Here is a 27,411-nt window from a genome sequence, read left to right as displayed (position 1 = left end):
TGATTTTAAAAATCTAAAAATAGCAGACACATTGTCATTGTCGGATAAAATCTGACTGAGTGTATACGGCTCAGTCAGATGATTAAAAGCAGTGAAACGGATATTACTAAAATCTGGACGGAAGAGCCACTGAGAAATGGATTTGTTCTGGAAGAGCAACCAACAAGTACATGAACTAACGCTCTTGCTTCTGTTAAAAAATAAATATTGCAACTTCAAAGCAGTGAGAGTGGCTTGATTTTGATTTGATTTTGGTTTTATTGGTGCAAAAACAACTAAGGTTATAACTAAGGTTATACTGTGCCAGGAAACAATTAAAATGTCATCAAAGATAAATTCTGGTAACCTTTAAAAAGGTTACCTCGTCAAATTGTTATTTATATATGTGTGTATATATTAATAGCTTGTAAAAACTTCCGACACGTGGTCGTTGTCTGATAAAATCTGAGTGTATAAGGCTCAGTCGGATGAGTAAAAGCAGTAAAATGTATATTGCGAACATGGGTAAAATGATCGTAATCTATTAAAATATGTTTTAAAGTTAAAACGGTGTCGCAAGACTCGCACATTGGAGGGTCATCTGCCCTCAGCAGAAAAGAATGTGTCAGATGACTGTGTCCTATGCAGAGTCGAGCAAGAACAACTTCCTCGCTCCAATTCCTGCGCAGACTAGACTGCCATGTTTCTATTACAGGCTTTATTTGGTATAATTTATTTGTTCTCTCTCTATGCCATAGCTCTTGCCATTGGGAATACATCTTGTTGCGTATTATTTGCCTGTAGTCTGTATAGGGGACTGACAGGCAATGATTATTAGTGGGTGTTGCTGATTTGGCTGCAGTGTCAGCCAAATCATTTCCCTTTATCCCATGTGGCTAGGAATCCAGCAGAAGCGGATATCAAACTTGTATTCATGAAGAGAATGTATCTTCTGCTGAACCCGACAGAGAACTGGATGAGAGTTGTGTCTCAGAGATAATAAAGCCTGTAATACACTCAAAGAGTCAGAATATATTATTGAACTTTGGCATTGACAAGTTCGAATGTGATCCAAGGCTAGCTCTATAGCATACAGCTCTGCAGTGTATGTGCTGGATTCAGGAAGAATCTGCTGAGATATTATAGTGTCCGGAAACACAACAGCAGATCCTACGCACGATTCAGACTTTGAGCCGTCTGTGTAAACGGGCAGGAAGTCTGAGTACTCAGCTCGGTGTGCAGAATAGAGCTGCTGGTAGACAGATGATGAGGTCTCAGACTTTACCCATTTCTTAAGGGAAAAGTCGCACGATGGGGTATGAGCATGCCAGGGTGGAAGAGTTTCTTTTGGTGTTTGTGCAACCTTGTCTACCATGATGTTAAACTCTCTGATTAGCTCTTGGACACGAATACCAAAAGGTCGGTTGGCAGTCTGACAGGTATTGTACAAGTTTTCCCAACATGGCTCAAAAACGGATGTCCACGTAAGATGGTCTGGCAGGGATTTCAACTTTAAAGCATAGTTTAAAGACAACTGCTTACGTCGAAGGGATAACGATGGTTCGTTTGCTTCGACGTATAAGCTCTGGACGGGAGATGTTCGAAAAGCTCCAGTAGCGATACGGATAGCCTGATGGTGGACAGGGTCCAGCCATCGAAGGACACTATCTCTAGTTGAGGAGTATACCTGGACCCCGTAGTCTAATTTGGATCGTACAAGTGCACGGTAAATACGTAGTAGGGTGAACCTGTTTGCTCCCCAACGCGCGGAGGAGAGAGAGAGCGAAGAATATTTAGTCCCCTCGTGCATTTTGTACGAAGTTGACGAATATGTTCGAGAAAGGTCAACTTTTTATCAAACACAAGTCCCAAGAATTTTGTGTCTGACACTACTGGAATAGCATTTTGTCCGGGCCTTAATTCAGGTTCAGGATGAAGATTACGCTTACGACAAAAGTGTACGCAAACGGTCTTCTCCGGCGAGAACCTGAAGCCATTTGCAAGTGCCCAGGAATTAAGGCGATTGATGGCTTGTTGCCATCAATCGCCTTAATTCCCGGCTTGTTGCTTGATGGCTTTCAATAACCCTCATGTTGCATGACTGACAAAATATGCTAAAGTCATCAACATAGAGGGCACTGTTTACAGTTGGAGGAAGTTGTTCAGTGATGGAATTTATTTTGATGGCAAAAAGCGTGACACTTAAAACTTTTTTTTTTTTTTTTTTTTTGATTTGGTAGTTGTTGGCGCATCGGCTTCTGTGGCCATATTGCACCTCCCAAGGTTTTTGCAGTACTTTGATCCAAGCCCGAGGCGGGAATCGAACCCGCGACCTTTGGGTTGCCGGGCAGGTACTTTACCCACTCGGCTAGCCCGGTCGGCTCACTTAAAACTGATCCTTGTGGTACTCCCTCCTCTTGGCAGAAGGGACGAGAGAGTGAGGATCCCACACGAACTTGGAAAAATCGATTGGCTAAAAAGTTTTTTTATAAAAATGGGGAGTTGCCCTCTAAGACCAAGGCTATGCAAATCTTTTAAAATGCCAAATCTCCAAGTTGTGTCATACGCCTTCTCCATGTCAAAGAACACTGACACCAAGTGTTCGCGTTTTAGGAAAGCATCCGAGATGGATGTTTCCAGTCTAATTAAATGATCAAGAATTGATCTGTTTTTTCGGAAGCCGCACTGGATGCTGGAGAGAAGATCATTCGATTCTAAATACCACATTAATCGAAAATTAACCATTCTCTCCAGGATTTTGCACAGGCAGCTAGTCAGAGCTATAGGACGGTAATTAGTAGGAAGTTTAGGATCCTTTCCTGGCTTCGCAAATGCAAGCACAAATGCCATGCGCAAGGAATCTGGAAATTGCTGTTTTATATAGATTCTGTTATACAGAACAAGCAGGCGATCCATAGATGCAGGTGACAGATGTTTAAGAATTTCATAATGGATGCCATCTGGTCCAACAGCACTTGCCTTGGAATGATAGAGAGCTTTTTAGTTCCTGCAGAATGAAAGGCAGGTTGTAGGGAAAAAAGCCTTTCTGTGTGAAATTTAGTGCCTCTTTTTCTCTTTTATGTTTCAGGACCAGAAACTCTAGGGAATATGATGATATCCCAGAGATGTTTCAAAATGTTTCCCCAAGGGCATTGGCTATTGCAGTGGGCTCTACAATAGTGCATCCATTATAGTCTAGGATCGATGAAGGGTGGGATGTATATTTTCCCTTCATTTTTCGGATTTTATCCCAGACTACCTTAGAGTTGGTAGACTGGTTAATAGATGATGTAAAACGGATCCATGATTCCCTTTGACTCTGACGGCAAATGTAGCGTGCTTTGGCTCGTGCACGCTTGAAGGCTATTAGATAAACAGTGGTAGGATATCGGCGGAATATCCCCCACGCTTTGTTTTGAGCCTTTTTTGCTGCTGTGCATTGTGGATTCCACCATGGCTTGGGAAAAGGTGGAAACAAGGCAGATGTTTTTGGTATGGTATTGGCAGCTGCTTGGACGATATTTTCTGTAATGTACGTTACTGCATCATTGATAGGCTCCTGACTGACGGTACTGAAGTCAAAACTTGCCTGATGTTGGAAGGCAGTCCAGTCAGCCTGATCAGTCTTCCACCGTGGTAACCTGAAAGGAAAACATGGTCTCCCACTTTGTAACGAGATTATCACAGGGAAGTGATCACTTCCATATGGGTTCTCCTCCACTTCCCAAGTGAGTGAAGGGAGTAGAGAAGGGGAGCAGATAGAGAGATCAATGGCAGAAAACATACGGGTAGGCATGTGGAAGAAAGTGTTTGTTCCAATATTTAGAAGGGAAATGTCATTGTATTTAGCATTCACTCTATGACTCGTCCCCTTCTATTGATGTTAGCACTACCCCACAGGGTGTTATGTCCATTAAAATCCCCGAGAAGTAAGAAAGGGGGAGGCAACTGCGTTATAAGATCATCAAGGTCTTCCTGGGAGATGTCAGTCCCAGGTGGCAAAAAAATTGAGCAGACAGTTAACAGAAATCCCACTGTAAGGCGAATTGCAACAGCCTCTATGCTAGTTGTAATTAGCAAAGGCTGAACTGGGGTCTGGTTCCCCACAAGGATAGCCACTCCTCCATGAGCAGGACCATCCGCAATTCTGTCCTTACGAAAAAGTGTCATATTATGCATGGTTGGGTTATCATTTGCCTTTAGATAAGTCTCCTGCAAGCAAAAGCAAACTGGCTCGTGCTTTTGCAGGAGGGCCTTGATGTCATCAGTATTTCGCCGGAATCCACGACAATTCCATTATAGGAATTTAGCCATTATTTTGGCTTGGTGGGTCCGTCAGGCGGCTTCCGCGGTGCTGAGGGCTTACTTTTGTCAGTCTTGGATTTATCTTTTTTGAGGAAGAATGGACGCTGTCCCGTGTCCATTTCTTCCTCCGCAAAGAGTTCCAAGACTGATTCATCTGGTACCTCCTTAGTCTCTACATCCATTGTTTCTGGTGTTACGGGTGGCTCTTCCGAACTTTTTAGCTTTTCTTTACCACTTTGTTTTGGTAGTGGTGGAGCACTAGGAGGTATGGATATAGGAGTAGCAGCTGACTGCGTTTTTTGGTGGGCTTTTGTGAACTTAATAAATAGCGTGCAATCTGCGTGAATGACTCTCTTGGTGGTACAGTCATCTCTGTTTGTGTACCGATAGTGCACTTCGCAGAAACCTTCTGAGCATATGAAGGCTTCCCGCTATTTATTGGTTGTATGCGTTTTCTAGCCTCTGGGTAGGAGATGTTAAGCTCTGTTTTTAACTTTTGTATCTCCTTTTCGTCCTTCCACCACTGGCAGGCTCGAGAGTATGCAGGGTGCTCTCCTTGGCAGTTAATACAGTTAGGCTTAGGAGCTATACATTCCTTGCTCTCGTGATCTTTAGCACCACATCGAGCACAGGCAGGGTTACCAAGACAAGCTGTTTGTGAGTGGCCATACTTTTGACATTTAAAACACCTCAGTGGGTTTGGAACGTAAATCCTCACTGGGCAGTTTAAGTACCCTGCCTTGATGGAACTTGGAGGCCTTGGGGTGTTGAATGTTAGGATGAGAACTCGGGTAGGGACGAGATTCCCATCCTTACGCATGGATATTCGCTTGACAGCTGTTACTCCTTGTTCTTTTAATTCAGAGCAGATCTCTTCTTCAGAAACATGAAGAAGATCCCACTCTGATATGACACCTCGTGAAGAGTTCCAAGTTTTGTGAGGGGTTACGATAATGGGTATTCCCCCTATAGATGTGGCTTTCAAAATTTTTTCTGCTTGATTTGTGTTCGATGCTTCAATTAGAATATCTCCAGAATGCAGCCGTTTTACGGATTTGGGTGAACCTGCCATCCCTTCTAATCCTTTCTGGATAAAGAAAGGTGACATTTTCCCTATTGACTGCTCTCCGGTGGAATGGAGAATGAGGAAAAGTGGTGTCACAGATGGTGTTTTCTCCTCAGTTTTGGCTCTTTTAGCAGAATTGCTCTCACTTTCTTCCGAAGATCGATTAGGTAGGGGCCTTGTTGGGGCCCCAGAAAAAGAGGGATTTAAATTACTCATGAGAGTAAAGAGAAAGTGTCTGATGCCTAAGTACCTCACCCACCACGGAGCCCTACAAGGGGACGCCCACTCGTGAACTAGCAGGTACTGCGTACACGAATGGGACGCCGAGTTAGCTTAGGAGCACCATACCCACGTTACCAACAAGTCTTTATCCCGTCCCAGGACCATAGGGAGGGAGACTTATTGGAACGCAGTTGACCCTAGCAGAAAAATACCACCCGCCGATTGATCCCAGTTGGGCCGGTCCGGGACCTCCCGTCTTGCCGAAGCTGGGGCCAAAGTGGTGTATTAAGGCTGGGCCCCTCAACCACCAGGATCCCCCTTTCTGAAATCCATGGATCGCGGCGCACGGCTGCACATGCCGGATTCCAAAGATGTAACCCTGGAACCAAGGTATGGGCGTTAGATCCCAGTGATGCTAGTCTGGAAGTCCAGCAGCGTCACTGGGAGGTTCCCTCACCATGTTGTTGTTTTGGTTTTTAGGAGCATTAGCAACTAAGGCCATATTGCTCCGGGATATACGGTGGTCATTCCTTGACCTTTCCGCATCCTCCGTATTTGGTGGTGACGGGCTCGAACCGCCCTCACCATGTACAGGTGCCCACGTCGAGGGGCAGTGAGAGTGGCATGGTAAGAATTTTATGGCTCTGAGATGATGCATGTGTACCCCATATTTTTGATCAATTTTTATTATTTATTATTATTATTTTTTTAATTGTAAATAAGGCTGAGTCAAATTCTTTGCTGAAATCTGAGTAAACAATGTTGAAATTATTTCCTACATCCAGCTGAGTGACCCTCTCAAAATGGCTACCCAGGTTGGTTAAACATGATTTTCCGTTACAAAATCATGATGTTTCCTTCCAAATTCTATTTATATTCAGAAAACTTAAAAACTCCAAAATTTCACTCGGCTCTGTGCCTTCTAGATCCAGAGTTCAGCAAAAACTTTGACCCTGATTTTAGCTACATTATAGATTTTTTGAGGGGTACTCTAAGGAACCAACCACTACTTATAACACTGTTTCTATGAGAAAATGCATTCAGAATACACAATATTTCAGAAAATATTCAGAATACAGCTTTTGAGAAAGAATTCAGAATACAGCTTTTGAAAAAGAACCCATTAAATAAGATTTCTCAAAAATTCTTGAATTTCAGAAATTCAGGAATAAAAATGAATTTTTTTCCTGTAATGTTATGGTGAAATATTGGGTAGGTATCCTAATAGTTGAAGATTTTTCTAGAATACTGAGTTTAAATTTCTTTGAAGGGAAAACAAAACAAGTAAGTACAGGAACAATAGAGAATAACAAGTTGATCTGGAAATATAAAACTTTAAATAATCATTTTAATCTAAAGGAACCATCATATTTATGGAAGTCTATTTCATACTTCTCAAGTGTGAAACAGACTTCCATAAAATACGATGTTTACTATCATTATAATTGTGGTAAAATAATAATAATTTCAGCACAATGGCAATTTCCATTCCTCATTCCCACACTTTTGGTCATTATCACAGGCACCAAATGGAATTAAAGAAAATGCTCAGAATATAACTAAATTTATGGTTTATTTTAAAAATATAACTACAATTTTTATCATCTAAATCTGTCATTATAGAAGTCAACAGCTTTTACAATTTTTATTAAAAAATTATTAAAATGATTATTCAAAAGTCTACAGTTTTTTTACACAAAAGCTATAAAGCATGGATAATAATTTAATAATTATAAAATAAAAGAACTAATGTTATTTGGATATATCGAAAATATATGCAGTTGGAGACTATCCATCCCTCTCTTATGTACAGTCAGTCCCCAACTTACATAAGCCCTAGTTATGTAACTTCGAACTTACATAAATTTTTTATGTAAAATTGTAAAATTAAAATTATAAAGATACTTTCTGTATAATTTTTAAGAGGGAAGTCGAACAATAAGTATAAGTTTTTTGCTTTAAAAATTCTGAAGAAATATTCAACATGTGTTTGAGACAGGTGAACTATGTTGAAGCACTTCAGAGAAACTCCCACAACATTCAAGCCCCGTGGACTGTGTCCCATCGGCTATTTCTTTGAGAGTTACATTCTAGCCCAGCCCTTCATCTGCACACCCTTTCCTTCCTTGCTTGCTTTCTGGATTGTAGAGTCAGTTCAGTTTTGTTTGAGAGTGAAGTGGGAGCTTTTGTTTGCATTTTATATGCAAATTTGTTATCCATGTCGGGTTATTGTGGTGAAGTTGAAATTCACGCTGTCTTACTATTTTCAATGACTTTGCATAAAACTATCATCGTGTAGTGTGCGCTTTATTCACATGTCGTAAGGTGTGACAGCATTTCTTGTAATTTAACTCGGTTCTTTCTGAGGTTCTTTACAGAAAATTTCATTTTTACAGTTATCATGGTGCTGTCTAAGAGAATAAGTGACAGTGTACTAGTAAATCTACCAAGAAAAGGAAAGCAATCGATTTGGATCAGAAAATTAAAATAATAAGGATGTATGAAAATAGTCAAACATTAACAAGTATCATGCAGAATTAGATTCGTCAGTATCAACAGTGAACACAATAATAAAGGAAAAAGATGGAATACGTAAAGTCGTAAAGGGAATGGCACCAATGAAGCAACTATAATAACCCAGGGTAGAACGGAAATAATAAGCAAGATGGAAAAGTTACTTATTGTGTGGATGGAAGACAAAATCCCAAAAAACATTCTCTTAAGCACCCACCTCATCAAAGCAAAGGTTTATGCCATTTTTGAAGATCTTAAGAGAACCAATGATACCAAAACCACCTTTGTTGCAAGTCATACTTGGTTTGATTGGTTCTGTAAGAGAAGTGGATATCATAAAGTTGCCATAAGTGGTGAAGCAGCAAGGGCAGATGGTGAGGCTGCCGAAAATTTCAAGGACGAATTGGATGCGATTATAAGAAGTGGTAGTTATTTGCCGTAAAAAATATTTAATGTAGATGAAACTAGCCTTTCTTGGAAAAATATGCCCAGCAGGACTTATATTTCTATTGAAGAAAAGTCAGCGTCTGGGTTTAAAGCTGTCAAAGACAGGGTAACGCTCTTGGTTGGGAAGTTTAACCATAGCGTGTTATAAATTTAAACCTTTAGTTGTTTATCACTCAGAAAACCAGCTGGCTTTTAAGGGGGCACTAACAAGAAATCGCTTTCTATATACTTCAGAGAGAACTCAAAGGCCTGGGTGACAATAACTATGTTCGAAGAATGGCTTCTAAATGTGTTTGTCCCTGAATTTGAAAAATATTGCTTATAAATGTCAGTGCCTTTTGAGATATTAATTCTCCTTGACAATGCTCCAGGTCATCCAAAATATCTAATGATCTGCATGACAAGGTCAAGGTGGTGGTATAATTCCCACCAAATACAACGGCTTTGATTCAACCAATGGATCAGGGAGTTATTATTGTTATTTGGTTTTTTTTAGGAGCATTAGCAACTAAGGCCACATTGCTCCAGAGATATGCAGTTGTCATTCCCTAACCTTTCTGCATCCTCGGTATTTGGTGGTCACGGGCTCGAACCCCGGTCTAATCAAGAAGCGTGTGCTACGCACTGCTCCTCTTGCCTGGCTGGCTACGGAGGTGCCCTCAGGGAGTTTTCTGGGATTTTAAAGCTTATTACATACAGACAAAATTTTCTGGGGCTGTAAATGCAACAGAGCAAGGGAAGATGGATCTGCAGAAATTATGGAAGATGTTTAACATCCTTGATGGTTTATGCAACATTTCAAGAGATTGGAATGATGTGACAACAACTTGTATTTTTATTATTTTTTTTATGTAAACCCCAAACGAGAGAGATATTAGAACCTATAGTACATAGCATGGTGCTTGGATTGGAGGTTGAGAAGACGAAAGAAGACATTTGTTGACATTGGACTTGAAGAACTTCTGTAGACTGTAATTTTCAGGAAATACGTATGAAGGAAGGTTGTTCCAGAAAACAGCAGTTGAATGAATAAACGAGGAAGATGAAAAGTTGGTTCTGTGAGTTTGAAGTTGGACAGTAAATGGATGTTGGCTCGTGGCGGCATGTGTTCGGACTGTTTTGAAAGAGAGAGTGGGAATTAGCATTAGCATTAGCAGAGGCATTTGATGCAAGAAAGCAAGATTATGCAGCATCAGCCAAAAAAAAAAAAAAAAAAACAACCCACTTCCACTTCACCCCTCTGTTCGTTCCAAATACCTGTCCAGCTGAGCCTTAAACTTGTTTAGGCTATCAACCTCCACCACAAGGGATGGAAGTCTGTTCCACCAACCAACCACCCGCTGGCTAAAGGCAAATTTCCTCACGTCTATCCTACATCTGTCTTTCCTCAATTTGAATTTATGCCCTCTCAGGTGATTTTTCTGAGCTAGAGGAAGAATCCCATCAGCATTGAGCATGCTTAAACCATTCAAGGCTTTATACACCTCTATCAGATCACCTCGCTGGTGCCTAGTCTCCAGACACTGTAATTTGCAAAACTTAAGCCTTTCTTCGTAAGAGCACCCCTTTGTTCCATTCACTAATCTTGTTGCCCTTCTCTGTACTCGTTCCAGCAGCTCTACATCCTTCTTGAAATGAGGCCTCCAGACCTGTATACAGTACTCTAGGTGTGGTCTGACCATTGCCTTATACAATGGAATAATCACCTCCTTATCCCTGCTGGAAAAATTCCTGTATATCATTGACAATACTCCATGAGCTACTCTTGCAGCCCATCTGCACTGCTCAGAGACCTTCATATCTGCCTGCACAACCACCCCCAAGTCCCTTTCATTCTCTACCACTGTCAGTGTAGTACCACAGAGTTGATACGTTGCTCTGGGGTTGCTGTTTCCCATGTGTAGTACTTTACATTTGTCAATGTTAAACTTCATTTGCCACCTCTCAGCCCATCTGCTCAACCTTTCCAGATCCTGTTGCAGCAGCATAGTGTCAGTAGTGTCCTTGACAACCCTGCCAACCTTTGTATCATCTGCAAACTTGGACATTAAGCTTGATATACCATCATCAATATCATTTATAAATACAGAAAACAATAATGGACCCAACACTGAGCCCTGAGGGACTCCACTAATAACATTAGTCTACGATGAGCAGTGTCCATTGATTACCACTCTCTGTCTTCTCCCCCTCAACCACCCCTTTATATATAGCAGCAATTTGCCTCCAATGTCACACTGCTCCAATTTGTGTAGCAGTTTTCCATGTGCAACAGTATCAAAAGCCTTTCTAAGATCCAAGTATATAATATCAAAGTTATTCCCTGCATCCAGTTCTTTTGTGACTGCATCATAATATCCAATCAAGTTGGTCAGGCAGGACTTCCCCTTAACAAAACCATGCTGTGTCTGAGCTATAACTGAAGTCTTGTCTAAATGATCCTGCAGTGCTTCTTTAACCAGTGCCTCCATTAATTTTCCTGGAACAGAAGTTAAGCTCACAGGTCTATAATTACTTGTGTCAGCCTTTGATCCTCCTTTGTGAATTGGGGTCACATTTGCACATCTCCAGTCTATGGGTACCTCCCCTTAGTCCAAGGAAGCTCTCATAATTATGGCTAAGGGTTTGCTTACTTCCTTTGCTGCCTCCTTTAATATAACTGGATAGATCCCATCCACCCCGGGTGCCTTTCTTGTGTTTATCTTCAACAGTTTCTCCTCCACTTTACTCCCAGTTATTTCAAGATTCTGTAGCTTACTGCTAGAGTTGAATACACCTCTGGCATTTCCCTTGCTGAATAACTCCTCGTGTGAATGTCGATGCAAAATATTCATTTAGTTTGTTAGCTACCTGAGCAGGATCATCAACAGTTGACCCATCAATATCAAGTGGACCAATCTGATTCATCCCCTTCCTTCTAGAGTTTACATAAGTAAAGAACTCTTTGCTGTTTTTCTTTGCATCCCTTGCCAAGGATTTCTCGTAATCTGCCTTTGCCTGCCTAACCTCCTTTGTAACTTGGTTGCATATCAACTTGTATCTATCATAGGCTTCTGTGTCATGTGTTAATTTGTAAGTATCCCATGCATTTTTCTTCTCTGCCATATGCCTCATTCGTTCATCTAACATCCATTTTGCCCTAAACCTTGAACAATATTTCTTAGTTGGTATGTAAAGCCTAGTAGCTTCCAAGATAAGTTCTTTGAATGCTTCCCATTTTGAATTTGCTGTTGGTAACATCATCAGTTGGTCCCACTGTATAGAATTTAAATACTGTCTCAGTCCATCGTAGTCGCCTTTACGGAAGCAATAACCCTTCCCTTTACCCCTAATGGTAGTTACCTCTTTGAGTAAATCCCACTTCAGCACACTGTGATCACTGCCACCTAGTGGTTCGTTTATCTGCAGATTCTTAATGCATGAAGAATCACTGCTGATAATCAAATCAAGAGTATTACTCCCTCTAGTTGCCTCCCGAACGTGCTGATGTAGAAAACAATCATCCAATAAATCCACAAAAGCCCTGCTAGTGTGTGAGTAACCAGCCCCCAAATTCCAGTCAATATCTGGGAAATTAAAATCTCCCATTATAAGACTCTCTGATTTACTGGCCCACTCTATTTCCCTGTACAGTTCCTTATTATACTCATCAGAGTCATTAGGCCATATAGCACACTCCTACTCTCAATTTTGATCTCCCAATGTTTATGTCACACCAAACTGACTCCACACTGCACTGTCCAGCGATGTCGACTGGCTTCACTTCCTTGGTTTTTATGTGTTTCTTAACTAATAGCATAACCCCTCCCCCTTCCTATCCTGTCTATCCTTTCTGTAGACGTTGTACTCCCCAAATTGTAGTTCTGCATCCCTTATATCTGTGTGACACCACGTCTCTGATATCGCAACAATATCTGCCTTTGATGTTTTGAGCAATACCTCAAATTCATCAAATTTATTTACTAAACTCCTAGAATTGGTGTACACGCAAGTATACCTGCACCTGTTTCTATTCTTAGCTACCCTAACACAACCCATGTGTTTACTTGTACCGCAATGGCTCCCAGCAGTCTCTGAAATACCATGCATCTTGTTTTCCAGGGTTCTGCTCATTCTAATAGAAGCAGTGCAAGAATCTCTTTCACCTCTGCCAGTGGCTACTGTCAATCTATTGGTCTTTGTCTCCCCCCCAAGCTAGCAGTTTTCCGACCCACCTAACACTGCCTCGATAGCATCAGCAAATATTCTTGCACCCTTTCTATTTAAGTGTATCCCATCCCTGTAGAAGCAATCTCTCCTGTTAACAAGTACAGTCCAGGCTGAAAAAAATTCTACCCCTTGAGCCTTGCACAATCTTTCCAGGGCTGAATATATAGAAGCCAATTCAGAAGAACAGTGCCCATGGAAGTATCTGTAAAAAAGGCATGCAGCAGAAACAGTATGTCTACTAGACAACAAGTGGAGAGACTCTGTTAGAGAGGAGTCATTAATTAACCTAAATACCCTCTTCTGAATGGAATTTAGAAGCCTGAGAGAGGTTTGGGGGCACCACCCCAGATGTGGGAACAGTATTTCATGGTAGGGTGGATTTGCAATTTGTGCAGAGTGAACAGCTGTTTGGAAGAAAAGTAACACCTAAAGCAAAAGAGAAAACCAAGTTTTTTAGATGCAGAGGAAGCAATATTTGTAATGTGCTTGTGCCAAGAGAGATTAAGGTAATCCCCAAAAGAGATATATATCATCTTGCCCTGAAATTGGAGTGTCACCAAAGATAAGCATAGGAGCAGAAGAATCCTTTCTGTGAGATATAAGGCAAGACTGAGTTTTAGAAGGATTGAAATCAACTAAGTTGTCTTTTCCCCACTGGAAAATTACCTGGAAAACAGCATTTAAAGGATTGGTAGCAGATATTCAAAAAATTTCAGCTGATTGAGCAGGACAAGGTTTCTCAAAATGGAAAGTGGAATGCAATGTGCTATTATCAGCAAAACTATGGATAGGATTTCCAGTTAATGGAAAAAGGTCATTAATACACAGAAGGAAAAAAGTGGGGGAAAGAACTACACCTTGGGGGTGCACTAGCATAAGTGGAGAAGTTAGAAACCATCTACTATCACCCTTAGTGATCGATCAGAGAGAAAACTGGAGATTAGGCAGGCAAAGGCAAATTATGAGAAATCCTTGGCAAAGGATGCAAAGAAAAACAGGAAAGAGTTCTTTACCTATGTAAACTCTAGAAGGAAAGGGATGAATCAGATTGGTCCACTGCATATCGTTGGTTCAACAGTTGAGGATCCTGCTCAGGTGGCTAACAAACTAAACGAGTATTTTACATCTACATTCACACATGAGAAGTTATTCAGGAAGAGGAATGCCAGAGGTGAAGTAACCTCTGGCAGTGAGCTAGATGATTTTGTAATAACTGAGAGGAAAGTGGAGGAGAAATTGTTGAGGATAAACATAAAAAAGGCACCCGGGGTGGATGGGATCTATCCTGTTATATTAAAGGAGGCAGGAAAGGAAGTAAGCAAACCCTTAGCCATAATTATGAGAGCTTCTTTGGACTCAGGGGAGGTACCCATAGACTGGAGAAGTGCAAATGTGACCCTGATTCACAAAGGAGGATCAAAGGCCGACACAAGTAATTTTTGACCTGTGAGTTTAACTTCTGTTCCATGAAAATTAATGGAGGCACTGGTTAAAGAAGCACTGCAGGATCATCTAGACAAGACTTCAGTTATAGCTCGGACACAGCATGGTTTTGTTAAGGTTTGTTTGTTATTTGGTTTTTAGGAGCATTAGCAACTAAGGCCATATTGCTCCGGGAATATGCGGTGGTCATTCCTGACCTTTCCGTATCCTCCGTATTTGGTGGTGACGGACTCGAACCCCGGTCTAATCAAGAAGCGTGTGCTACGCACTGCTGCTCCTTCCCACCTGGCTATGGAGGCGCCTGGTTTTGTTAAGGGAAAGTCTTGTCTGACCAATTTGATTGGATACAATGATGCAGTCACAAAAGAGCTGGATGCAGGGAATAACTTTGATATTATATACAATAAACCCCCGCTATTTGCGGTAACTGTATTCGGGGGTTTCGCATATTCGGGATTGCTGATTGAATATAAAATGAAACCTAAAAAAATGTGAATTTTAAAGCGCCGTGAATATTTTCCGCCATAAAAAAACATGGGCGTGGCTAAAATTATCTTTACCGGTCAAAACAGCGCTCAGTGGGTGGGGGGAGAGGGGTGACAAAATAGCGAGCGTGGATGTTTCTCGCTAATCCTTGTTCAGTATGTGTTATGAGCTTGTCATGGAAGGTTTTGTCGTTTGCTTTTAATTTATATGCTTATAAATTGAATAAATTTATCAATTTATAAATTGATATGCTTACAAAAGTGATAAATCTTTCGTTTTGCAGTGTAAAACAGACTTTTTCGAGTGTGTTAACGGAAGAAAGTGACTTTATTGTGGACAAGTTCTTTCTAACCCATACAAAAATATGGCTATGAATAACAAGAGAAATGTGAAAATATCAAAGAAGGTGATGACATTAGCGAATAAAATTGAGTTATAAGACAAAATTTCTAATGGTGAAAGTGTCTCCTCAGTGGCAAAACATTATATAATCAATGAGTCAACGGTACGATCTATCAAAAAATCTGAAAAAAAAAAAAAAAAAACACCGTAGTGTCTGTGAAAACGCGCTAATTGCTTCAAAAATTTGCTCTGTAACTCGTGATGTTAAATTAGTAAAAATGGAAAAAGCTTTAAATCTGTGGATAGAAGACAGAGTGGTAATCAATGGACACTGCTCATCGTGGACTAATGTTATTAGTGGAGTCCCTCAGGGTTCAGTGTTGGGTCCATTGTTGTTTTCTGTATTTATAAATGATATTGATGAAGGTATATTAAGCTTAATGTCCAAGTCTGCAGACGATACAAAGATTAGCAGGGTTGTTAAGGACACTACTGATGTTATGCTGCTGCAACAGGATCTGGAAAGGTTTTGAGCAGATGGGCTGGGAGGTGGCAAATGAAGTTTAACATTGACAAACGTAAAGTACTACTTATGGGAAACAGTAACCTCAGAGCAACTCTGTGGTATTACAATGACAGTGGTAGAGAATGAAAAGGACCTGGGGGTAATTGTGAAGGCAGATATGAAGTTTTCGGAGCAGTGCAGCCGGGCTGCAAGAGTAGCTCATGGTGTCTTGTCAATGATATACAGGAATTTTTCTAGCAGGGATAAGGAGGTGATTATTCCCTTGTGTAAGGCAATGGTCAGGCCACACCTTGAGTACTGTATACAGGTCTGGAGGCCTCATTTCAAGAAGGATATAGAGCTGCTGGAATGAGTACAGAGAAGGGTAACAAGATTAGTGAATGGAACAAAGGGTTGCTCTTACGAAGAAAGGCTTAAATTTTGCAAATTACAGTGTCTGGTGACTAGGCACCGGCGAGGTGATCTGATAGAAGTGTATAAAGCCTTGAATGGTTTGAGCATTTTCAATGCCGATGGGATTCTTCCTCTTACTCAGAATAATCACCTGAGAGGGCATAAATAAAGACAGATGTAGGATTGATGTGCGGAAATTTGCCTTTAGCCAGCGGGTAGTTGGTTGGTGGAACAGACTTCCACCCCTTGTTGTGGAAGTTGATAGCGTAAATAAATTTAAGGCTCAGCTGGACAGGTATTTCAAATGAATAGAGGGGTGAAATGGGAGTGGTTTCTTTCTTTCTTTTTTTTTGGCTGATGCTGCATAAACTTGCTTTCTTGCATCATATGCGTCTACTAATGCTAGAACTAAGTTCTGTTCGTAATTAAGTTTAAAAAAAAAAAAAAAAAAAAACCTGTTATTCACTCATCATCAACATCATCAGCCATTTTCAATCCACTGCAGGATGAAGGCCTCTCCAGCAACTTTCCAGTTTCTTCTGTTTTGAGCACTGGCCATCCATTTACTATCCAAAAACTCATGAATTTCATCTATTCATCTCCGCCTTTGTCTTCCAGGTTTTCTTCTAGCTCCTCTTGGGTACCATTCTGTTATTTTCTTAGTCCATCTGTCATCATGTCTTCGAGCTATGTGTCCTGCCCAAGACCATTTTAGTTCTTTAGTTTTGATAAGAATGTCCTTTACTTGAGTTTGCTGCCCCATCCATGTGTTTCTCTTCTTATCTAACAGTCTGATTCCCAATATAATACGTTCCATTCTTCGCTGTGTAGTTCTCAGCTTCTCTTCCATTCTTTTGGTGAGTGCCCAAGTTTCACTTCCATAAGTCATGGTGGGGAGTATACATTGGTTCATTATTTTACGTTTTAGACAAACTGGGATATTGCTCTTCAGTATGTGACTATATTTCCTGAATGCTATCCATCCAAAATTTGTTCTTCTCTTGACTTCCAGCCATTTATCATTATTACAGCTAATAACTTGTCCCAGGTAAGTATATGACTCCACCTTTTCAATTACTGCTCCTTCAATAATTATTTCCCTTTCTGTGGCATACTTGTTCATCATTACTTTTGTTTTAGCCATATTCATCTTTAGTCCAAAATCCTTACTAACTGTGCATAACTGATTAAGATTTTCCTCTAATTCTTTGGGATCGTGGCTTATGACCACAATGTCATCTACAAATCGTAAATGGTTTAGGTACTCTCCGTTCACATTGACTCCTTTCTTCGACCAGTCTAATCTTCCGAAAGCTTCCTCAAGGGCAGCAGTAAACAGCTTCAGAGATATTGTGTCTCCTTGTCGAAATCCTTTCTCGATTTTAAATTTCCTACTGTCTTTGTGTAGTTAATAAAGGAGGTAGCACTCTCATATATTTTCTTCAAAATCATAATATATGGGGTATCTATGCCTTGTCTTTCCAGTGCCCGAAACATTGCCTTATGCTGTATGGAGTCAAATGCCTTTTCATAATCCACAAATGCCAGGCATAATGGTGTTTTATATTCATTTGCTTTCTTCATTAGCTGTGATATTACGTGACGGTGATCCACAGTTGAGAATCCTGTCCTAAAGCCAGCTTGCTCTTTCGGTTGATTCTCATCAAGTATTCTTTCAAATCTGTTAGTAATGACCCTTGTGAACAACTTGTAGATGTGAGATAACAAGCTAATTGGTCTATAATTTCCAATTTACCTCCTTTCTTATGCAGCAAAACTATGATTGCATTATTCCACTGCTTAGGCGTCACACTTTTTCTAATGCACTTTGTGAAGAGTCTTGCCAGTTTTTGTGTTATGTCTCTTCCTCCCAATTTTAACAACTCTACAGTAACTTCATCTTCCCCCGGGGCTTTCTGATTCTTCATTTTCTTCAATGCATGTTCTACCTCATAAGGAAGAATATCGGGTATATCGCATGTGTTGCTACTTTGCAATCCATCTTCCCCACTGCTGGCATCATTCCCTCGCTCCTTGTATAATTCTCTATAGTAGTCTTCTGCTATTTGAATTATGCCTTCTGTACTGTTTATAAGTAGACCATCGCTATTCTTCAGTTTCAGTATCATTTGTCTTTTTGTATTATTGCTCATGGCTGCTGATTTAAATCCTTTGTTTTTCCTTAATGCTTGTTCTACTTTTCCTGTGTTAATCTTCTTATGTCCTCTCTGAGTCTCTTTCTAATGGCTTTGCATAACTCACCATACTCAATTTTCTCCCTGTCGGTGTTTTTCTTGCTCTTCATTTGTCGTCTTCGGTTCATCATGACAAGTGTTTCTTGACTAATTTTTTCTTCTTTGGATTTCTTTTTCCCTATAGGTTTCTTGGACTTTATCACTTTCAGAAATTTGTAATATTCCTCGTCGATATCTTTGTCCTGAGCAGTCTGCAGAAGCTCAAACTTGTTCTTAAGTTCCAGTACATACTGCCTTTTCTCCTCCTCTGTTATATCAAAGACCTTTGTATTATTTACTTGAGTCAGTTTTTTCCTTTGCTACATTTATATCAAGTGTACATCTTACCATTCTGTGATCACTTCCAACACTAGGCAGTTATTACATCATTTATATAAAACAGGCAAGTCTTCTTTTCCAAATGTTGCATTACAGCTAACAACTCTTATATTTAAAATTTATTATTAAATTTTTTAAGGAACACATCTATCACTTTAACATTGGAGTATATAAGAAACTGGCATTCACTTGTTTTTAAAAAAACCTAACCCTGTCATTAAGTGAGATATAAGATATTTCCTTACACCTCACTGCTGAAATCCTGACTCAGATTTGTCCTCTGAAGACACTCTCAAAGGAATCAATGTAATCTAGCAGATCTAACAGAATCTTACTTATAGAATTTGTATCTTTAAGAAATAAAATATAAAATTTCTGCAAATAAATTATCAAATGCTTTGTGAACCAAAATTAACTAAGGCTGCCCAAAAAAGTCAGTCAGAGAAAACAAAAACTAATACAATTTCTGGTAAATAAATAATAAATAAAAATAATAAATATAAATAAAATTATTTATCTTATTTAAATAATATAAGATATATTGTGAAACAGGTTAAAGAAAAAAAAACTTGGTAAGATTTTGGTAAAGATATGGAAAACAATTATCAGGAAGACGCAATTATTTTTTGAAGTTAGAAATCTTGGGAGGGAAGTGGGGGTACCTTACTAACATAATCAAAAATGAAAGAGCAAAGATAAAACAGAAGAAAAGCATATTTTAGAAACATACTACAAGTTCCAGATGACTGGAGCAAGGCAGTAACTGCACCAACACATAAAAAGGAAAATAATTCTGAATGTGTCGACTACAGAGGAATTTCACTCTTTAGTGTACCAGAGTAAGTCTATACCACATGTCAGAGAAGGTTAGAAGTATCGCTCAATAATGCTCTAGGGAAGAATGATTAGATTTTAGGCTAAATAGGGGATGCAAGAATAAACCGATTGAATTAAGACAAACAGACTAGAAAAGTCATATGAACATAACAAGAACCTATATTTAGAATTGTTGATTGTGAAATGGAATATGATGAAGTACCTACAAATCAGCTCTTTCAAATAAAAAAAAAAAAAAAAAAACACAATGGTATCAAGGTTAATGTTTTAATGAGAATAAAAATTTGTACAAAAGTGAACAATCTGCAGTAAGTAATGAAAGCAGCATTGGAATATGGTTTAAGTGTAAACTTGGAGTGAAGTTGGGCTTTTTCTCTAAACTTAAATCTTTTTCTCACTTCAATTTATAATTTTCTTGAATGATTTCATAAAAAAATGTAAGTTAATGTAGCAAATGACACATTTGCTATTGGAGATGTAAAAATTGAATTATTATTGTAAGATGATATTGTGCTTTTAAATAATAGCCTTACAAGATTTCTGAGAATTTGGTATGAAATTTGGTTAACAGAGACAAAAATCCATGTAGAACGAACAACCCAAAAAAAAAAATACATAAATAAATAAATAAAATAATAAAAAAATAAAAAATAAAAATAACAATTTTCTGTATCTAGGAACAATGTTTAATGAAGATGGATCATCAAATGGGCAATAAACAATAGAATATGTAGTAGAAATTGTGGCTGAAAGGGAAAATTAGCTATTTAAAACAATATTTTTAAATCCATTTTAATTTATGGTATAAAAGATGGGTAAGAAATAAAGGAAGTAATCAAAAATTAGAAGCTTTGGAAATGAATGTTTTAAGAAAAATAAATAAATCTATAAGATGGAAGTAATTATATGGCTATATATTAAATGAGGGAGTATGGTATAAACCCTTGGCTAACAAAAACAACTATTTAATTTGGTAAGTGGAGCAAAAGTATGGATATGTAGAAAGAATGGAAGAGGGAGATTAGCTAATTAGATACTCAAAACAAAATTAATGATAATCAGCCTAAGGCAGCTATCAATGGTGTAAAGCAAGCATTACAAGAAAGGAGTTTACTCTAGCTAGAGCAAAAAAATTGTGAATATAAGGCCGACGGTCAATCCAGAGTGAATGACAGTTTTCTATCATAGCAACCTGTGCAACCACTGGAAATAACAGATTTGGGATGATTAAGACGTTTTACAAACACATACCGGCGAATAACCATCAATAGGTGGTGGTGGCTGTGATATAGCAGGTACTTGTACAGTTGGCTGAAGGCTAACAGATGTACTTCCACTAGTAGGGGCAACTTTGACTTTAGGAGGAATGCGAGTTGGTATTCTATGCAGATAACCATAACCAATTCCACATCCTAGACTGTTAAAGAATAAAATAAGAATCATTATGAGTAAAGACAACAAGAAACTATCATTAACTTAAACTACAAATTTATACAATAAATGAACATACATGAGTGTAATTTGTATAAATGTTGAGGAAGTTTTATATATAACTGAAGACATAATGGAATAAATGAAAGAACAGATATGGCATCACATGAAGCAGCAGAGACAAATATTATTAAAATAAGTTTTGTTTACACCATTGCATGACAACTAGGTCACTGGAGTTTACAATTAATACAATAATTAACCATATTTGGCAGTCACACAGGCTTGAATACAGTCTGCTCAAATGAGTGCACTACTGCACTGCCCACTTGGGTAAGATGTAAAAAATAAAAATATGTAATTGAAGAGAAGGGCAATAATAGAGGTAATGGAGTTACCAATTCTGTTCGTTTTTTGCATTATCTCCATTATTGCAGTTCTCATTCCTTGTTTTCAGTTATACAGGGTGTCTCAAAAATATTGGTATTTTTTTTTTTTTTTTTTTATGAGAACCCCAAACACGAGAGGTATTATAACCTATAGTACTTAGTACCGTGCTTTGGTTGGAGGTTGAGAAGACGAAAGAAGATATTTGTTGATATTGGACTTGAACTTCTGTAGATTGTAATTTTCAGGAAATACGTATGAAGGAAGGTTGTTCCAGAAAACGGCAGTTGAATGAATAAATGAGGAAGATGAAAAGTTGGTTCTGTGGGTTTGAAGTTGGACAGTAAATGGATGTTGGCTGGTGGCGGCACGTGTTCGGACTGTTTTGAAAGAGAGAGCGGGAATTATAGAAGCCAATTCAGAAGAACAGTGCCCATGGAAGTATCTGTAGAAGAGGCATGCAGCAGAAACAGTGCGTCTATGAGAAAGCGAGTGGAGAGACTCTGTTAGAGATGAATCATTAATTAACCTAACTGCCCTCTTCTGAATGGAATCAAGAAGCCTGAGAGAGGTTTTGGGGGCACCACCCCAGATGTGGGAACAATATTCCATGGCAGGGCAGATTTGCGATTTATACAGAGTGAGCAGCTGTTTGGGAGAAAAGTAACGCCGAGAGCGAAAGAGAAAACCAAGTTTTTTATATGCAGAGGAAGCAATATTTGTAATGTGCTTGTGCCATGAGAGATTAGAAGTCAGGGTAATCCCCAAAAGAGATATATCATTTTGCCTAGAAATCGGAGTGTCACTAAAGATAACCATAGGAGCAGAAGAATCCTTTTTGCGAGATATAAGACAAGATTGAGTTTTAGAAGGGTTGAAATCAACTAAGTTGTCTTTGCCCCACTGGAGAATTACCTGAAGATCGGCATTTAAGGAATTGGCAGCAGATTTTCGAGAACTTGAAGCTGATTGAGCTGGACAAGGTTTCTCAAAATGGAAAGTTGAATGCAATGTGCTATCATCGGCAAAACTATGGATAGGATTTCCAGTCAATGGAAGGTCATTGATATACAAGAGGAAAAGAGTGGGGGAAAGAACTGAACCTTGGGGGACACCGGCATTAGTGGAGAAGTTAGAAGACAGAGAGCCATCTACCATCACCCTCAGTGAGCGATCAACGAGAAAGCTGGATAACCAATTACAAAAAACAGTTGGCAAACCATAATATGGAAGCTAGTTTAGAAGACCTTTATGCCAAACACGATCAAAAGCCTTTGAGATGTCAAGAGCAACTACTTGTGTTTCACCGAACCTTTCCATTGAATTAGTCCATAAATGGGTAACATAAGCCAGAATATCACCAGTGGATCGACACTGACGGAATCCATACTGGCGATCGTTGATCAGACGGAAGGTTTCTAGGTAGTTTAAGAGTTGGCGGTTAATTGATTTCTCCATTACTTTAGAAAGAGTAGAAGTAATTACAATGGGATGATAATTGGATGGGAGAGATTTGTCACCCTTTTTAGGAACTGGCTGGATATGAGCAAATTTCGAAGCAGAAGGAAAAACACCTTTGGAATAAGAAAGTGAAAAAAGGTGGCAAAGAATAGGAGTAAGTTCAGGAGCACAGGTTTTGAGAACAAGTGGAGAAATACCATCAGGACCTGGAGCTTTCTTAGCATCAAGGTTCATCAAAATCCTTCTGATATCCTTTTGACGGAAGACCACAGGAGGCATTGAATGTAGCATGTTAGGAATGGTGGGAGGTGTTTTACCAAGATCATTAATACATGAGCTCAAAGAAAAATGGGATGCTAGCAGGTCAGCTTTATCCTTGGCTGAAGTGACAACAGAACCATCTGGTTTGGACAGAGGTGGGAGCAGAGATGGGCAAAAGTTGCGGCCAATAGCTTTGGCAAGAGACCAGAATGTTCGGCTACCATTAGGGCAAGAAGCAAGTTTTCTACTCTTAGCCTATTCAAACTCTAGTTTGGACTGATTAATAACTGCTTTACAATTGTTGCGAGCTTTGGTGTAGGCAGAAAACGAAACTGAAGAATTGGAAACAAGCCAATTACGATATGCAACGTTCTTCTCTTGGACAGCCTTAGCACATTTACTGGAAAACCAAGGTTTAGATAAAGGACGAGATTTTAAAGTGGAGTGTGGGATAAAGGATTCCATTCCTGCAAGAATAATTTCACTGACACGATCTGAGCAAACGTTGACATCAGAAGTTTTGAAACAGAAATCAGACCAAGGAAAAGAAGAAAAGAAGTCTCGCAGGTCATCCCATTTTGCATTCTTGTAATGCCAAACAATACGAGGTTGGGAATAGCCATGAGATAAAGGTTCCATTGGAGAAGAGGCAATCACCAAGTTGTGGTCTGAAGTGCCTAAAGGACCTCTCACTTCAACCTTGTACTTAGAAGGGTTGTTTGTGAGAAAAAGATCAAGCGTATTGGCTGTATGATTAGGATTGTCCGGTATTCTTGTAGGTAAATGAACAATCTGTGCTAGGTCATTAGTAATTGCAAAAGCCTCAGCATCTCGACCTGCTGGGTCAGTGTGACTAGAAAACGGAAGCCAGCTGGAGTTGTGAACGTTAAAATCACCAAGGAAAATTACCTCACTGTTAGGAAAGTTGGACTGGAGAAAGTCAAGTTGCAAAGAGAGGAAGTCAAAGAGCTCCAAGTGATTAGTGGAGTTGGGAGAACGGTAGAGACAACAGATGAATTTTACACAATGAGGTAGAGAGATTTGAAGCCAGAGAAGATCAAAGAGAGGAGATTCCAAATTGCCAAGTCTCTGACACGGAATATCAGAATGGACATATGCACAAGTACCACCTTTGAGGCGAAAGGAATCATACAGCAAATAATTTGGACATCTGAGATGAGCAGTAGTTGAATCAACTGATAACTGAGATTCAGTCAGAAAAAGTACATGGGGTTTGGAAAACTGATAGTGGAAATGGACATCGTTGAGATTAGAATTGAGACCACGTATATTTGTGAAATGAATTAGGAAGTCCTTGGGAGGTTTAGATCTTTTCGCAGATAAGCTTGCTCTATTATTTTGACAATTCATGGTGTATTCAATAGTAAGAAAAAGTGGGTGGGACATGCTGTATGAAGTAATGAAATTTTTGGATATGGCGTACATGTGGTAAGAATATACCCAGATCCTTGACATAACGTGGCCTCGACAATGCTCCCCACATACACACTACTCGGACTCCCTCCAATCACTATCTGGCAGAGTAGAGGTAGCAAGATTATACACTAGCTGATCCGGAAGCTTCCTAGAGAGTTACCAATAGGTTCAGTCCGGTGTACTAACTAGCGGCCGGCCTGCGAACACCGTTTTAGAGCTGTACCCTCGAAATGTAAGGAATATTGGATCTCGCCACGACATTCATCATAACCTCAAAAATCATCAATCATACTGCATGATGGAAGAGATAGGGAAGGGTTGGCCGGAACTTAGCTCTAGAGACTAAACATGGTCTAAACGTTTAGGGGAGGTAGGTAACATCTAAAGGAATGTGAATCGCATAGGAACCCATAAACGGAAACGTCACAGGAAAGTAGTAGCAGAGGCACAAGAAGCAGAAATGACACAAGACAGTAATTAGTGGCAAACATTTATTTGACATAATATTAAAAATGGAGTACGAGATGGATGCATTTCATGATGTTACAACAGATGCTCGAAGGTTCCACCACAAGACGCGATGCATGCGTGACACCGATGCAGCATGGATTGGTAGACACGGTCGAACACACTTCGAGTTTCTTTGACAGTAGCAGCAGCGCGGATGAGTCTCGCCAAAAGATCCATTTCCGTCTCCACAGGCAATTCATACATGATAGATTTGAGGGCCCTCACAGAAAGAAATCAAGGCTCGATAAATCAGGTGAGCATGGGGGCCAGGCAATGGGTCCACCACAGCCAATCCATCAACGCCCAAAACGCCTGTTCAAATGGTCACGAACACACCTTCTATAACGGGCAGGCGCCCAGTCATGTTGAAACCTAATGTTGCGTCTCACATTTGCTGAAACATTGTCAAGTAACCCTGGTAGAACTTGTTCAAGAAAGATGAGATATTTAGCGGAATTCATGCGGAATGGTAACAGGTATGGGCTGACTAAGCAGTCGGCAACCATACCTCCCCACATTTATTGCGAAGCGATGTCGTGCCGCATGGGGGTGCACACCGTGTGGGTTGTCGTGAGCCCACACATGAGCATTGTGCTGACTGAATAAGCCTCATCCATGACCAAAATATAGGCTGGAAAATTCAAGTCTTGAACACTTTCTTGGAGAAACCACTGCGCAAAAGCCACACGTGCAGGATGATCTTGAGGGGAGCAGTAACTGAACCCTTTGGAGATGAAAGGGGTGTAAGGAATCATCGTGCTAGACATGCTGTACACTGCAATGAGACACTCCTAAGGCAGAGGCAATGGCACGTGTGCTGGTAGTAGGATTATTCTGATTGGCATTCACACACTTTCTTCCATGGCGTCAGTTCGCGTCGAACGTGGTCTGTCCGCACTACTCCTGTTACCTCTAAATGACCCATAATCGCACAAATTTTGATGCACATGTGCAAACAAACGGTGGTCTGGTACATGTCTGTCTGAGAAGCGTTCTCCATAAATTCGTTGAGCGGCTTCTCCATTTCCCTCTGCTAATCCATACACTAGGTGCATGTCTGCCAGCTCACAGTTCATATATCGATGCATGCTCTCCGTGCGGCGACTACTGCGCCGTCTACCAACTTACGGTGACGTTTCCAGTTATGGGTTCCTATGCGATTCACATTCCTTTAGATGTCACCTACCTCCCCTAAACGTTTGTACCAATATTTTTGAGACACCCTGTGTATAGTAGTAGAGGCAAGTGATGCAAGAAAGCAAGCTTACGTAACATCAGCCAAAAAAAAAAAAAAAAACATTTCAATCATCCATTCCCTCTAAAAGTTTGTCCAGTTCCTCCTTCAATTTATTTAAGCTATCAAATTCCACAATGACAGATGGAAGTTTGTTCCAGCAATTAACAACCACCTGCTGGCTAAAGGCAAATTTCTGCACATCTATTCTATAACTGTCTCTCCTCAATTTGAATTTATGCCCCGTCAGGTTCGTAATTTGAGCAAGAGGAAGAATCCCATCAGAATTGAGCCTGCTCAACCCACTCAAGACCTTATACATCTCAATCAGATCACCTTGCAGGTGCCTATATTTTTAAGGTTTTAATAAATATAGCACAAAATGGCACATTAAGATAAGTACACTACCATAAGGATGGAAGTAAAGCAAGAGGGTATGTAATTATACACTAAATGCAAAAGAAATACAAAATATTTAAAGAAAGTAAAGATCTAAGCATATTAAAATATATTTAAATAATGCAATAATCTGCAATAGTTAAAAGCAAAAGAATACACTGAAAGTAAATTAGAAGTAATGGTTTGTTTGTTTGGATTTTTTGGCGCATTAGCAACTAAGGCTACAATGCGCCAAGGCAAAGTAATGGTATTAAGGCAGATAGCAGGTTATTTATTAATTAGAAATAGAAGGCCAAAATAGTCAGGAAGAAGCGGGCTGTAAACTTTAACATTAATGACAAAATAATTAACTGGATAGATTATCAGGCCTAACTTCATTAGGGAATTCATGATTATATATCTGGGATGATATAGTGCAGCAGTGCCCAAACTGTGGCACCCCAGCAAATTCAAAGGGGCGCCACGGGATATTTTAAATTTTCAAGGGAAACACAGCAATATTTACATCTGTCGGACACCACGTGAACTACTAGCTCAAGGTAGTTCAGTTTCAACATTACTTATTAAGTTGTTTGGACCTAATTACTTAATAAACGGAACTGTTAGGTATTTCTTTTGCCCTAGGGGCACTGTGAAAAAATTACTGAGCCAACAGGGGCGCCTTGAACCGAGAAGGTTTGGGAACCTCTGATATAGTGCCTTGAACCTCTAGACTAATGTTGAAAGAATGCCAAAAATAAGTAAAACATGGTTAGTAAAACAAAGGGATAAAAATTTTATATCAGCATTAGTGTGGGCAGTAGTCCCAAAGTAATGTAAAATGTTTAATAAATGAATAAATAAAGGGACACATCCCAACAGAATAATGATCAATGGCTGCATCCTCTTCATGTTTTTGATATAGTGTATCATAACAATGCAGAAGTATGGAAAACAGATCCTCAAAGCC

At 39.6% G+C, this 27,411-nt stretch overlaps 1 protein-coding gene across 2 annotated transcripts in view; it reads right to left on the bottom strand.

Moving 5' to 3' along the window:
• Positions 1-27,411, bottom strand: part of Grasp65 (Golgi reassembly-stacking protein 2) — a 222,181-nt gene that overhangs the window by 66,948 nt on the left and 127,822 nt on the right. For both annotated transcript variants that reach the window (XM_090387073.1, XM_090387074.1), the window contains exon 6: positions 20,594-20,759. In XM_090387073.1, the coding sequence (XP_090243199.1) occupies positions 20,594-20,759 (166 nt within the window). The remainder of the gene's footprint in view (positions 1-20,593; positions 20,760-27,411) is intronic.

This window comes from Mastigoproctus giganteus, chromosome 13 (genome assembly GCF_048544385.1).
Source record: "Mastigoproctus giganteus isolate SK-2022 chromosome 13, ASM4854438v1, whole genome shotgun sequence".
Lineage (NCBI taxonomy): Eukaryota > Metazoa > Arthropoda > Arachnida > Uropygi > Thelyphonidae > Mastigoproctus > Mastigoproctus giganteus.
This window is presented reverse-complemented; position numbering and strand designations above follow the sequence as displayed.